This window comes from Coturnix japonica, chromosome 7, assembly GCF_001577835.2.
Source record: "Coturnix japonica isolate 7356 chromosome 7, Coturnix japonica 2.1, whole genome shotgun sequence".
NCBI classification, from domain to species: domain Eukaryota; kingdom Metazoa; phylum Chordata; class Aves; order Galliformes; family Phasianidae; genus Coturnix; species Coturnix japonica.
Genome location: NC_029522.1, coordinates 19,141,682 through 19,157,323, shown reverse-complemented (window position 1 = coordinate 19,157,323; position 15,642 = coordinate 19,141,682). Strand labels below are relative to the sequence as shown.

At 49.6% G+C, this 15,642-nt stretch overlaps 1 protein-coding gene across 1 annotated transcript in view; it reads right to left on the bottom strand.

The window, feature by feature from the left end:
• ITGB5 (integrin subunit beta 5) overlaps nucleotides 1-15,642 on the bottom strand; it is a 38,940-nt gene that overhangs the window by 6,712 nt on the left and 16,586 nt on the right. The window contains exons 6-10 of the mRNA XM_015868641.2: nucleotides 14,347-14,508; nucleotides 12,928-13,023; nucleotides 12,235-12,324; nucleotides 10,495-10,629; nucleotides 8,215-8,644 (exon numbers count right to left, since the gene is read on the bottom strand). Of these exons, the coding sequence (XP_015724127.2) occupies nucleotides 8,215-8,644; nucleotides 10,495-10,629; nucleotides 12,235-12,324; nucleotides 12,928-13,023; nucleotides 14,347-14,508 (913 nt within the window). The remainder of the gene's footprint in view (nucleotides 1-8,214; nucleotides 8,645-10,494; nucleotides 10,630-12,234; nucleotides 12,325-12,927; nucleotides 13,024-14,346; nucleotides 14,509-15,642) is intronic.

Below are 15,642 nucleotides of genomic sequence, written 5' to 3'. Positions count from 1 at the left end.
GCACCAAGCTGTGCCCCTTGCCAGAAAGCCTGGGAGCATCTTCTGCTCTGCGGGTATCTTATTTGTCCCAGCAGCCTCTTCTGTTCTCCCATCATTTGCATTAGAGCCAACCTGTATGCACAGACATTACCAGAGGGAGGAGGCTGTGTTTATAAGACCTCTGAAGATTGCCTAAATCTGATGCATTCACACCACCAAGGTCCAGACTGGAGTGCAAGCCATTCCCTGTCTTAAGAAAAGCAGCCCTGCACCATTAACATCAGCTTAGTTCCCTTGGACACCACAGAGCCCAGCACAAGATGCAAATCTGCTAGAAATCCATCTCTGGAAGTCTTGCTGCTCATGAAATGGTTTGCTATATGCAAGTAGTTGGTGCCAGTCCAGTCCAGGAGAGCAAGGTTCCTTTGCATTCCTTCCAGCCCTGGCACGCTGGGATGGAGCCTGGACAGACTGAGATGGGGAAGGGAAACAACAGCTTCCAAATTTGTGTCCTATTCCAGCACTGCAACCAGAGAAATGGAGAAACAGCCTCTTGGAGAAAACAGCTTTGGTTTCTGCAGAGAAGCAGCCTTTCTATATGAAGGTGACTAAGTGTGGGGTGTGAGCCTGAGATTTAAAAACATGTTGACATGTGTTTTCTGCCTGGCCACACTGGCTCAAAGTGCAAGAAGCTCGCCATGGAGAACAAGCCAAGAATGGGAATTTCCATGTTGACCTTTAGCAGCAAAGACATTACAATCTGCCTGCACCAGCCTGAAAGAGCAGCCACTCCTGCAAGCACCGAGAGCTCCATTTGTGGTGCCCTGCATCTCCCATCCGGCATGGCCTGAAGGCTGGGTGGGACGCATTTATGCCTCATGTGGGCATGGCAGGAGTAGACCTGGTCCTCACAGTACAGCCGGAGCCCCGGAGATGGGAATTCACTCCCAAGATGAACCCAATCTTGCTTTCCAGAGTCATGTTTGAGAAGAAAACAAAGCTTCAGGTCCGTTGAGGAGGGTGTGTTCCAGGCCCCCCCTCCCCCCCCAGCTCCTGCAGCACTCACTGTGCAGGACATCAGCACAGTCTTTAACCCTGAAGCCATTTGGATTTGCATGGTCTCTTAGAGCGGTTTTGCAAAGCCAAAATACATTCATTATGTGCTCCAAACATAACAAGATGCTTTCTTCTGTTCCCATCCTTGAAATGAGAGGATGTGAGACATTTAAAAGATCCCCATCTAGCCGGGAAATGACAAGATCCCTCTGACTTTGGTAATGTACTTTCCAGTCAACCTTTAATTGTTTGGGGTAACACCTCCCAAACTCTGTGCATCTGCTATTGTCATCCTTGGGTACCTGAATGACTGCTCTAAAAAGGAAAAAAAAAAAAACAACAACAATACCACCACAAAACAAAAGAGAGGAAAGCTGGGGCAGGACCTGGTTAAGACAAACAAGCACATCCAAGCAATGCACAGCCTCACCAATGCCATCCCTTACACATAGTGCTGAGCCCTGACCGCTGCTCTTACATCCCTACGTGTTGTTTGCATTCCCCAGGGTTGAAGGCACCAAAATTATCTGCCTACAACAGAGGGAGCAGCCAAAGCCAAGACACGAGGCACTGTTGGGCCGGCCCTGTGGTGTAAGTGCAGGATCGGTGCCTCTGGTCCATCACAGTTTGCATGGGAGGGAGAAGGGCAGCGGAAGAAGCTGGGAGAGTCTGGAAACTTTCCGTTTGGGAAAGGGCTCTGGCAGTGCCTGCTTAAGCAAATAAATCATCTGGATTGCCACTAATCTCTTTCCATGACTCAAAGGAGCCGCAGGCTGAGGAGCACTGCGCTGCCAGATGCTCGGCACCAGCGGGCAGGGAGGACTTGGGGAAGTTAATGAAGCAGGGATGGGAGATGTTCCCCTGTCCTGCAGGCTGCAGGAGCATCCCAGCCCAGTGTCCTTGCTGCAAAAGGGCACTGAGGTCTCTGTGTAAACTGCAGCGTGTGCACCAACTGCCTCCACTAGTGCCAGAAGAGCTCTCACCCATCCTCATCTACCCACAGCACAGCACTGAAACAACAAACCAAGCAATAAAAGGCAGATAATGGGGAAAAAGAGCTTTTCTGTATCTTAATTACACAAGATACCACAGACTTGTGCATCCTGCCACTGCATTAATGTCAGTTGGGTATTTATATCTCAAAGCATACAGGTTTTGGCCACAAATCATTGAGGCTTTAAATAATACTTTACTCAACCCTAGTACTGGCTGAGCTCACAGTTCCACCACTGAAAATAGCACCAGCGATGCAGACCAATAAAAGCAAAACTGGAGGAAGAAATCCATGCCTGAGCTGTGACTTCAGCCTTGGACAACACGAGCCGCATCACCAACCATCAGATCGCAGTGATAAAAGTTCTCACCCCCCTCATCCTTCCCATTTCTCCCTCACTTGGGAGCTTCTGGGTTAAACAGGAACTGGGCAGGGAGCTCAGGGCTCTGGGAACTGCAGGCTCACTTTGGTGAGCCGAGGCACAGCGGATTTCCTGTGGAGCCCTGCCAGCCTTCCTTCATCTTCCTCCTCTCCCCTACAGAAGTGCAACTGAAATGCAGTCACAAGATGAGTCCTTGCTGCCCATTTTAGCTTTTTGATGTATCATTTCCTGCATTTCTTAAAATAAAGCCTTTTTGTTTTCTTGTTAAGAAATCTCAACACTCCACAAATCTCCTGACTTTTGCTTACACGAGCACCTCAGCCCCACGTGGCTTTCTGGATGGGGACCCACAGCTGAGAGTTGGGAGCATTCAGGTCCTGCAGCCAACTCTGCTAAATCTGCCAGGAGCGATGCAGGGCTGTCAGACCTGAGGGATGGATGTAATGGTTCCAGTACAACTGTGGGTTGAAGTAACCCAACCACACTGCATACATGCTCATCCATGGCTTCATCACCTTTTAGGAGCTTGGCATGGGAGGCACTGCAAAAATAGCTGATAATTCCTATTACCAAAGCTTCCTTGCTGCACATGATGATCCACAGGTTCACAACCAAGAGCTTCTCCCCCACTTACTAAAGAATCCTTTGAGTTGAAAGGGACCCTTAAAAGCCACCTGGTCCAGCTCTCCTGCAATGAGGAGGGACACCTACAGCTCAACCAGGTGCTCACAGCCCCATGCAGCCTGACATGGAGTGTCACCAGGGACAGGGCATCCATCACCCCCACTTCCATACTCCTTGATCCATCTCTGCAGGCACAGCATGGCAGGTCAGCAGGGATGGATTTCAGCAAGCACACATAAAAAACCACCCAGCTCCCTTAGATTTATTCTTAAAATAAAGCCTGGCTCCAAAACAAAGCTGCAGGATCCCAAATGCCTGAACTCTAGGGTCAAATTCTACGGTTCAAGCCCATCCTTAAAATGAAAAGCAGGCTTACTCCCAGCCTACCGAGGCACAAATGTGCTGAATGTCCTTTCAGCTGGACCTCATTACGAGGAGTGGTCCCCAGAGCAAAGAGACATTCTTTCACTGCAGAATCCAGTGCTGTGGGAGCCTTGCCCAGTTCTGTGTTTGGATGCAAACACATAATCTGGTGCAAGTTCACCAAAGGCCCATGGTTTGGGGATGGATTTCTCCCTTCCCAAAAAAAGCTGAAAGAAGCCAGAATTTCATTCAAAATAAGATATAGAAAAAGGGAAAGAAGCCACAGCTGTGCTGCGCTTTTAGGTCTCATGTTTGTTCTCAATCGAGCAAAATTCAGGGGCTGTCTGTGCATGCCAATAAGAAACACAATTTCACTCACCTGCTTGCTTTAGACTGCTAGCCTCTCAACCCAAACTACAGCATTCATTTCCAACCACTTCTTTCTGTTAATTACTGTAATCAGAAGGGTCAAACCCAGTCACCAAAAGAATCAGACACAAAGGCATTTTGGCAAGACCACCTCACACCATCATCTCCCTTTGTGGAGCACGTGCTCAGCATAGCTTGCTTTCCAAGTCCGTATCATCCATATTTTGGGGGCTTTCTGGAGCTAGTAGTCTGTGGGGCAGCTGCATGTGCACATGGGGTCAGGCAGGTGCCTGTGCCTTCAGATGACACTTCTTGCCGCTGCTTTAAGACAGACCCCCAGGCAGAACTCTGGCTTCCGCAAAGATGTAAAAAGCATTACTGCTGTATTCTTTTAATTCTGCCGTGGCATTTAATGCCTCATTAGCATGCATTAATGGTTGCAAAAGGCCTGCTGGAGGGCAAGGAGAAACCCCATGTGAAAAGCGGCAGGAACAGCAGCGCTCTGTGCAGTCAGGTCCTTGAAGGGATCGCTGCCAGGGTTGGGGAGGGCTGCAACAGCACTGAAGGCCTGGGCAGGGGGAAAGGAGGGGTAGGAAAAGCTGGCATTTCCCTCCTGTGCATGGAATGGGACTTCTGGAGAAACAGAGCTCAATCATTTGGAGACAAGACCCCAAATCTGTCAGTTTCTGATGGCTTTGGCAACAGAAAAACCCCTTAGCAGGTGCCCAGCACATGTATGGGTGACAAATATGGGTGTTCCCCAAGCACATATGGTTCCTGAAGAATCCCCCAGCACTGCTGGAGTGCAGCCTTAGGGAGATCCCTAAGGATCCAGCCCAGAGCTGCACCCAAAGGAGAAATCCAGGATGAGAATAGGAGGTTTGTATAAGAGATCCTAGGAGAGGAAGGCATGAGCTGGGTTCAAGGCTTCTTATGCAATTTAAGGACTTCAGCTCCCTGCCTTTGGCACAGAACAGGATGGGAACCCAGCACACAGAACACAGTCTCAGGACTGTATTGCAGAGAGAGCGGAACAGAAACCAGGTTAAAAAAGAAAGAAATGCAGAGAGGAAGCAGAAGAGAAAGGCTGGGGAAGGGTGGAAAAGCAAGGAGATTTCAGGAGACTCACAGGGAGGGCCCCCTCTCACCTGCAAGAGCCACTATGAATTTGCATGCCCTTCCAGTCCTTCCCAATTGCCCAGCAGCATAGGGACGAGTAGAAGGAATCCTCTTAATCCCTACGGCCCCAAGCTCTGCTGCCTCAGACCTTACATCTCTCCAGGCTGCCCCTGATGATTGGAGTAAGCAGAGCTGACCTGATGACCCCCAGTTTCTTCATGCTAATCCTTGTGATGAGAGCAAATGGAACATGCCTAGCTTAGCAGCTTAACCCAGAGAAAGGAGGAGAGCAGAGGAGGCCCCCCAGTTGGGCTTGGCTTATTACAAAATGTCTGCAGCGTCTGTACAAATTCTCATCAAAGCCAAAACATTTCATGGGGGGAGAGCTCCCACCAGGTGATGCTTATGGACTATGACTGGAAGAGTACACCACAAACCAGAGGTTTCATTTTTCCTCTCTCAAGTGGAAGACCCCCGAGATGCCTGCACCACATCAGCTGGTTGTTGAGAAGTACCACTGGGCACACAGTACTCATCTCTGCCCAGGGAGGGGAGGATGCAAAGGAGGAAGTTAAAGAGACACTCACAGCCCTGTGACACTAACAAAACTATAAACCTTACTGCATTTCCAGGCAGTGATGTGCATCTGCGCTCAGATTCTGCATTTTCACTCGATACCCCAATCTTTTTTTTTTTAAATTCCCCAAATCAAAAGAAAACCACCCAAAGATAGCAAAACTTGACACGACAGAGAACACAGCAGATGTGGTTTAAGCTCTGTTCCCTCTTGTTTCCACAGAGCATCCTTTTCCTTTCGGGGCAATTCACCACCTGCTGTGGATGGCAAGGCAGCCAAGCAGCCAAAACTGCAGGCACGGGGAAGTTCCCCTCCCCAGCCATGCTCACCCACCACAAAGCCAGCGTGGCAGGAATGAAGATTGCTGAGATGAAAAAAAGAAATGGTTACAGCTGGGTTCCTTCTGTTCTTGCATCTGGACCCTTCCCTGGCACACCAGTCCTGGTCCAAGCAAACATGACAACTTCAGAAGCAAGTGGGGAAAAAGATCTGCTTCCAGGCCAAGTGTCAGCCTGTAGGAGTTAGTACAGTAAGAGGCTGTGTCAGGAATCACAAGGCAGAGATGACAGTGGTGCCATCAGATGTGAGCACTGCCCTCAAAGCACAGGGCTAGTGTGTTCTGTGTCTCTTGCACAACCAGAAACTGCAGCACCAGCACTGGGCAGCATCTTCCCATGAGAGCCAGCACAAGGATGGAGATGCTGAACCCTGATGCGGCGCCTGCAACCAGGAAATCCTAGAACAAATTGCAGAAGCAGGAGTGTGATTTCTAATGTGAGGTTGTAGCAAAACAAACAAAAGCCTTATGTCACTGCGTGCCAGCACAGGCTGAAAACCCAGAGTTCTTCCCCATTTAAGAGACCCAGGAAAGGGAAGCAGTCAGATATAACTACAGAGGCCATGAAAGATTACATACCCTCAGCAGTTTTTGAAGTGGTTTCCACAGGGCATTTTCTATCTGCAGTCTATGCAGATAGTCTGTGCAACAAGCCACGGGTTTTTGGTTGAGTTGCCATTTCCTAAATCCCTTTTCAGAAGTGGTTTTGGTATTTGAGTGTATTTGCAAATCTGACACCCTGTTGCTGATGTTAGCTTTTTGTGTCAGCAGTGGTGAAGACAAGGAAATTTCCATAGACACACCAAAGTAAAGGAGATGCTGTACTACTCACACCCCCTGCAAATAAGGGTCTGAGCTTTGCAGCTAACAAAGCGTGGCCTCCAGCAAACCAGTCCTGCTTCATTAGTGGCCAAAGCATGATGCTCTCACCAGGGCCTCTCCTCCCTCTTACTACCTCATTTTATAGGACCTTTAGGAATGCAATTAGCACTGAGATGTTTCCTCCTTTGTCAGATCTGCTGGAAGGCAGCCAAGGGGTCCAAAAGCCACAGGGATGCACAGTGATCTGCAAATTCCTGAGCTGGGCTCCAGGCAGGGAGGCAGGCAGTGAGCAGATGGCTCTGCCTCTCCATGGCAGCCATACGAACTGTCTAGGAAACGCCGGACCCTGTGCTGAAGTTCCCAATGCGATGCACAGCTGTGTGCAGCATTCAGAAACTCTTCTGTCCTTTCCCTCTTCAGAAAAGCTGAACCCACTGTGGCTACTTCTTCCAGAGACCTGCTGCTCCTTAAGGGCAGCTTGGGGTGTACCCCACACCAAGAGCTGTGCAAGCTTAGGCACTTCTGGTGGGCTGGAGAAGCCCCAAGCCCCTTGGGCTGAGAAAACTACCTCAATACAGAATCACACAGAATGACCCGGGTTGGAAGGGACCTCAAGGATCATACATTAAGAGTGGTGCCCCAACAGCCCCAAACTGCCTACCAACACAACAGTCTCCAATGGCCCAGAGAATGTCAGAGATTCACTGTCTCTGGAGATGTTCAAAAACCATGAAGATGTGGCACTTGATGGACACGGTTAAGCAGGCAAGCTGGGGATGGACTGGATTTGGACTTTGTAATCTCGTTGGTCTTTTCCAACATTTTTATGACTCTATAAATGCACAACCTGGGGTAGCCCATCACTTACTCAGAAGCCTGCAGGGTAAGGCACAGTGGGGAAAAAACACCTCCACTTCTCCAGAGAACAGTAAAAAACAGCTGCTTTACTGAGCTTACCAAGAGAGCTAACGCAAACCTGCCCAGCATTTTGGTTTCAGATTTTCACTCAAGGAAATATTTCATTTTGAAAACAAACAACTTTTGAAGAGTAACATTTTACTCAGCTTCAGGTGAATGAATTATGTCTTAGGGCAATGTGTGCAAGCTAAATTACATGACCTCAGGCTGACAAGGAATTAAAGGAATTGCCATGTTAGTAAACGCTAAGTGTAAATTTAGATGTGAAGAGGAAATTTACAGTTAACTATAATCTCCTTTCTTTTAGTTTAAAGCTATTCCCCCTTGTCCTATCACACTATCAGACCATGCAAAAAGTCACTCACCCTCTGGTTTATAAGGTCCCCTTAGTACAGGAAGGTCACAGCGAGGTCTCCTCAGAGCCTTCTCCAGGCTGAACAAGCCCAGTTCCCCATCTTTCTCAGCTCTAGCCCTCAGAGCATCTTTATGGCCTCCTCTGGACCTGCTCCAACAGACCCACATCTTTCTTGTGCTGGACACAGTACTCCACATGGGGCCTCATGAGGGCTACATTAAGGTCGCAACTCAGAAAACTCTCTCCCATAAGATCAACATCAAAGCTGTGACTTAACAGCCCAAACAAAGCGAAAGGTGCAGGGTGGGACAGCACCTACCTGAGCAGAGGACTCCCTTGTATCGAGCGCAGGAGAAGTCATCACACTCGCAGAAGGGCCCGTAGATGTTCCCAAACTCGCTCTCATAGCAGACACACTGGTTGCAGCTGCACTCCCCCCGCCCGCTGCAGATGGGCTTTCCCTCCATCTCACGGCACAGCCCGGCCTGGGTCTCCCCGCCGGCCCCCTCCTCACACTCGCAGCGGGCCCCCAGGTAGCCGGCATTGCACTCGCACAGCCCGCAGGCGTAGGTCCCATTGCTGCTGCACTTGCTGCTGGCTGGCTCCGCACGGCCGGTGCAGCCACAGAGGCAGTTGTAGGTGACATCCACTTCCAGTGTGTCACGGAAGCCGGCTGGCTTGATGGTGAAGACATGGGAAGTGTCCTCAGTTGGGCAGCTGCGGGCTTCCACCGATACCTCAAAGGAAACCTAGTGAGAGGGGGGTGAGAAGTGAGTCAGTGTACAGCCCAAAATGGCCTCCCAGGTGTGGATGAACTGCGCCAACCCCACATCATGTGGGCACCTCAGCATCCCAACAGCCCAGTGAGGTTTTAGCCTCCTTCACACCCCTTACCACCACTCTGGTTCCCCATATGGGCCACATGTGACCCAAGCAGGACAAGCAGAGGCACAAAGCTGGCGTTGGATCCTTGCAAACCACACGCCAAAGGGAGAACCACCAAGAGGGAAGTGCTGGAGCTGTGCTAGGGGAGCCCCACGCAACCGTGCAGCCACTCTCCTCACAGCTTTCCTGCCCCCACACAGCCCCTGCAGCTTCTGCCTGCTGAACCCACATCTCAGCCCTCACCAAAGCGTTCATTATTCTGTGGGTAGCTCATTTCAAAAGACACCACAGGCATTCGAGTGGTTTCAAGGCTTATTACCATCACCCATGAGGGTTAATATTATCCATCACAGACCACTGGTTTCTGTGAGGCAGGAGGAAGCCTGCCTGAAATAACTGAGGCAAAAGTCTAGCATACAGACAGGTATTCATAACAGCAAAAATACGACATTTTCTTGAAAGCAAGTACCAGCATAGATCTCACCAGTGCAACACAAGGACCCAAGCTGTCTACAAGGTGAAGGATTTAGCACCTCTTGCAAGAATCCCAATCAACATCACTCATAAAGCCCCATATAGGAAACATACATAAATTTCAGGGAAGGACATGGAATCATAGAACCAATGAGGCTGGAAAAGACCATAAAGATCACCAAGTCCAACCCTAGCCCATCCCACCATGTCCACTACACACATCCCTTAGTGCCACATCTCCTCCATGGCTCTTGAGCCCCTCCAGGGATGGTGACTCCACCTGGGCAGCCTGTGCCAGTGCCTCATTACTCATTCTGAAAAGAGAATTTTCCCAATATCCAATCTGAACCTCCCCTGGTGCAACTTAAGGCCATTAAATCAGAAAGCATGTTCAGGGCATCACCCTGCTCCCTTCCACATGCCACCAGCACTAAATCCCAGCATGTCAGGACCCGGTGCCAGTGTCAACCCCTTTGAGGAAGCTGTCTCAGCTATTCATGGGAGCTAAACTCTGATCCTCATAGAAGCTGCTGAACAGGAGGGGATGCAGGGACAAACCGCAGCAGCTGGGTGAGCTCTGTCATTATGCCAAAGGCCAGAGCCCAGGCACAGACACCAGATTAATGCTCCTGCCCCAGGGACCCTGGCTTTGCTGGTGGCATCAGGAGGGCACGTGCCTACAGTTGGCACAGCTCCAGGGACTGATTCCACCCGCTGAGCTGAAATCCAGTAATGTCAGCTTAAAATGCTGAGGCCACCTCCCTTTTTAACACTTCACATGGCCCTTATTTGGAGAGGTAAAAGTTCAGCTACTGTTTATTCTTCCAAACTATTTTTATATGCCCAAGTGCTTAGCGTTCTGGTATGTTTTTAAAGCCGTTCTTCTCAAATAAGGAAATCATCCTGCTAATGAGTCCTCACAAACTGCAAAGGCCTGGAGAAGGGCTCAGGATTCCCAGCCAGGCTGATCCCGCTGGCCCTGCAATGCAGTGCTGATGCCAGGTGACAGCATGCCCTCCTGATCATGCCCAACATGTTCAGGGACATCTAGACTTCATAGAATAACAGAATCACAGAATCATTTGAGTTGGAAGGGACCTTTAAAGGCCATCTAGTCCACCTCCCCTGCCATGAAGAGGGCAGAGCTTTTATCAGTGGGTTTTTTTCACATTACCGCAGCACAGTTTTGAGGCTAGCAGAGGAAGATGGGCAGCCAGGATGTGCAGAGAGACAGACTCACCGTATCTCCTATCTTGAGATCCCCACATTTTCTGAGCCCAGGGTAGGACAATCCATCCTGGCAGGTGGCAGTGAAGGTCAAGCCAATGTCCTCGGGGCTGTCCCAGACAGTGAGTTCTACTTTGGACCGAATGCTCTGAAAACACAATGAGAAATAAAGTTGTCAGGTTAACACGGGCAGGCAGGTTTCTTTTGCTATTCTGCTTTGCTATATTGTGTTGTATTCAGAAGGCATGCTCTTATTCCCTTCCTTCTTCTTCTCATCTCTCCACCCTGCTGCACAACCCAGACCTCTTAATCCAAAACAAAACAAAGGGAAAACTCTGTTTATAAGTATTGATGTGAAACAAGTTTGTTTTGTTTAATTCTTCTGATGGCTGGAAGTGATGCACTGTGAGCAGTATCCAAAAAAGACAAAGGCTACAGAACACAAGGCAGCAGGTCAGAAGGACCACGGTATGACCTCACCTGGGTCATTCTTACGTCCTGATGCAAACACCAAGATTTCTTATCAGCCTTACAGGGTAATGCTATTAGCCTAATTTAAATGCCAATTATTATTAGCCACTTGGCACTGCAAAGCAGCATACCTCCTCACAGCACTGCAGCCACTGCGGGAGGGGTTTTGTTGTTGTGCTGTTTGGTGGACCCAGGACTGCAATACCTTCAGAAATGAGCAAAAGACTCCAGAGGGATTCAGGGGAAGGACCTGGCTAATGAGAAGGAGCAACTCCTGACCGAAATAAAGCTGTAACAGTGTAGGGTACACTCTAAGGTGGAGCATTTCAGTGTGAACACAAGGGAATTATGAACCTGCAGCAGCTCCAAGGATAGCTAACACAAAGGCCACCTGCCATGGGAAACCCACCAGTGCTGTACAGGGGAACATTATGAGATCTACAGGGGATGGGTTCAGGAAAGCAGTGCACTGTTTGATCCCATGGCTGTAAATGTCAGCTCAGACACTGCATGTATGAAGAACCCTACCTGAGGGCCAACCCAAGACAGCAAAGGATTTCAGCTTAGCCACAAAGAACACGGGAGGAGCAAAGTACTTTCACAACAGACTTTCACACACAGTCACACTTAGTCACACATCTCACACACCCAACATCCTCCCAGAAGCACAGAGCTGAACCATAAGGATCCAGCAGAAATCCAACAGAAATGCAGACAGCTATCCCACTAGCTTGCTATCTAGCTGCTTCTGGTCGCTCTGCTCCCCTTATCTCTATAGAGATGCACAATGACCAACCCAAGGATGCCACCCAAGCCACATCATGGCCCTGGCACATCACTGAGAATCAAAAAGCAAAGAAATGGTCTATTTTCTCTAATGGTAGGGTGATCTGTGACAACTATTAAATCCAGGTTGCATTTATGGTGTAGTCCTACACATAAAGAGATGTGGGACCAAACCTCTGCTCCACCACAGACCAATTTGGGCAGCCCTGTGCTCCTGCTTCAGTTCACACAGGGAAGACCCAAGAAGCACTTTGCTTCCATGTCAGCCCAGCAAGGGCCCAAGCAGATGACATCAGCCCAACCACCAGCATCATCCTAAAGAGGACAAGCAGCTCCTTTCCCTCCCCAGGGTGGATGCAAGCACGTCAGCAGTGACCCACGGCGGAGAGGACCAGAGAGATGCAGCCAAGCCTGGGTGGAGCACACGAGGCAGGGCTGAGCGAGCTCAGCTTTTGGCGCTCCCACCACAGCAGCTGTGGCGTTAAAACACACTTACATTGTAAGCCTTGACGATCAGCTCAATGATATTCTTGGAGTCCTTATGCAAAATCTCCACTGTGGTCCCAGGAATCAAGGCAGTGAAGTTCTTGAAAAGACAACAAGAGAAAAACGTGCTGCGATGCAATGTGATGCGGCAGCCGAGCTTCCTCGGGAGCGGGTGTGGAGCATGAGCTCAGCCCACAGCCCCATGGGGACTTCCAGCACCTCACCGCCTGCCTGGCTCAGTGCAGAGTATGCACTTCCCAAAAACCTGGTCTGCATCCCCACATCTCTCCACTCGCTCCTGCCATGAGGCAGCCCAAGGGAAGAGCCTCCTGTCATGGGAACGGCCAAAGGAGCTCAGGTTGGGGCTGGGGAGATGGAAAAACACAGCTGGGCAGCAGTACAGCGCTGGATTAGGTAATGGGATTGAGTCATAGCAGAAATGGCTGAACAGGTTTCTGCTCTCCCATCTTCTGCGTGGCAGTAAGATTAGGATACGGACTATTTTAGGTACGCACACGCTCACTAACAGAGAGATCTGTTTGCAGTAAGCAGCTTTAGTGCTTTTCACTGAATGACTGCGCTCTGGGCGCTAGCAGGATGACCTGACAGCTGTGCCAAGCTGGCGGGACCTAAGGGCACCATGGCCAAGATGCTCTCAAGGGGTACCCTAAGCCAAACCCATGGACGGCTCAGCAGCACTCACCTTGTACAGGACATAATGGCTTTTTGTAACAGCGAAAATCAGGTGGATATTGTTTTCAGCCAGTTTCTCCCCAAGGAGTGCTAAGGAAGGATAATCCTAGGGGAAAAACAACACAGAAAGAATGATGGGTAGCACAAAGACTCTTCCCCCAACAGTAAAACCCATGGCATTTCACTGCCATGTGAAGTGAACCACTATATCTACAACTGAAATAGTAAACACATTCTGGTAACTCTGCCACTCCTTGACTATTTCTGCTACTTCACCTATCATTAGAATGTATGAAATGACAACACCATGAGCCACACCAACACCTGAAACAATATTTTTTTTCCTCTCTTCTTTCCTCTTTGCCATCAGGCAATGTGCAAGTGTAACAACCTAGTTGCTAACCGCAGGGATGCAAGACATGACCATGATCTAGAAATACACTAAGCAGAGATGTGTGATTTTTTTTCTGACAGCTCAGATATCTATTGCCTGCTCTTGCTGCATAGTAGAGCCATGAAGAGGTGATAATAAACTTCAGTTTTTCAGAACTCAGAGAAAGAAAGGCTGGCAGGAAGATACTGTTCTAACAACCCATAAGCTTATGGGTTAATAACAAAATGGTATTTATTTCATTTTGAAACTCCAGTTTCAGGCCCCAAGCTGCTTCTGAAATGCAGCTCTCAGAAAAGGCACCTCACTCACTTGCAAGCTGAAGGGCTGATTTAGAGCCTCCAAGATTCAGATAAACACCGAGAGAGCATCTCCATGCCAGCTCCCCAGCACAGCTCCAGTACAGCAACTGCACTCCAGAATGCAAACACTTGCAAGATTGCAAGGGCTGCGTACAGGAGGTTCTCTAAGGAGCCATAGGGAGCCATACAGAAACCCCTCTTGTTACAGAGTGGCGTATGCAGGAACAAAAATCATAATTAGTTCTTGTGACCTGCTGGATAAAGCATCATTCTGCAGGAGGATGTGATAATTAGGCAGCAGACAAATGCTCATTCACCCCAGAAGTTTCCTCCGCTGAGTTTAAATAAAGGGGGGGAAAAAAAGGGGGCTGGTCTGTTTATTTAGTACTAAGATCTAAGTTAGGGTTGTGTTCAAAAGCTGTGAATAGGATCAGCACCGCGTTGTGCTCCTGGCAGCATCCACATCAAAGTGGGCTCAGCCTCCCTGCTGACAGCCTGACAATCCCTGGGCACTTCGTAGTTGATGATGCACTTCAGCGTGCCAAGTTACATTTCCCTCTCTGTCAGTGAATCCTGACAAAACTTGCTGAGCTCTGAACCCATCTTTGATCATCACAAGAGCATGCACTGATTGGAGATGTCTGAGGGGAAGAATAAAAGCACACTCATCAGGAGCAAACAGCACCCAGAGCAGCACAGGGCCTGCTGACACCCTGAGGTCCCTGTGCCCACTCACCAGCTGGCTGGATGCGCTGTACTCATTGGCCTCGTTCAGATGGCACTGGCCATCATGGGGCTGCACCAGCCCCCCCAGCTTCCCATCCAGAGCTATGTGGGGCACATCGTCTGTGGTGAAGACCAGCAGGTGGGATGCCTCCTTCCGCCAGCCGATCTTCTCCTAGGCAGAACAAAAGGCCTCGTTAACACTAATTAGTAGAGCACCATGCATCTGTCCACCCATATCTGGTGAGAAAAGAAGATGTTGGGGCCCTTCAGGCATTTCCCTGCACCTCTGTGCAATGCGGTTACTTAAAAAGGCCTGAGGAGGTATGTGGACTGTCCACCAGACCTTTATTACCCCGATCCAAGAATAAGAATTTCAGCTGCTTTTATAGTCAGAGGAGACCTGCCAAATTCCTCTGCACGCGTTTCATCTGACCTCGTTTCCTCAGCTCATTGGAACGGCTGTGCTGATGCAAACAGCATGAGAGCTGCACCAGCCCCACTCCACATTGCTCTTGCAGCCCACTCAGAAGAGCAGCTTCGGGGCTGCAGCGCAGGAAGACCCTTACCTGCAGCCCGTCTGTGCAAGAAACAGATGTTGTGACTGCCCCTGCATGGATAGATCTGCAAGGATAGGATTTTTGCATGGAAAGGCACTACAGTTGGATGCTAATTGCTTCCCTCCCACAGAGCTCCCTCAGCTCTGCACCAGCCCAAGAGGCAGATCCGTGCCTAAGAAAGCACAGTGAAGCTGCTCATTGCAATGGAAGTGGAGAGAAACAGAGCAGCCAGAAGGAAATTTTTGGAAGCCATCAGGCAGCAGCTCTCTCCACCTACACATGGGGATGGCTCTGGCCTCCAGCTCATGCCCCCACAATGCACAGAGGATGGAGCCAGAAGCACCCAGATGCAACCCACATCTGAAAACATCCAACTCCTCCAGATTTCACTGCTCAGCTTATTTAGTAACATCTGAAACCTACTTCATCCTACATTCACATGCCAGCTGACAAACTTCTGCAACTTGGCTGCAGGCATTTCCTATGGAAACCGCTGGTGGGGGTGATGGTGAGCTGGCAGTGCGCACAGAAGCATAACCATGATGGCCACCACAACTTTCAGCTGCAGATGTGAGTCACAGCCCACAGACTGCTGACCTTTCCGATAAATACAGCTTTGGGAGAACTACCCCAGACTCTACTTCCTTTTCTTCCCCAGTGCAAGAAGTTTTTTCTTTAAGGGCATTTTCAAGAGCCATGCAACACAGGTACGGCCAGAGGAAGCCCTCATTGGCAGGACAGGTGTGCCA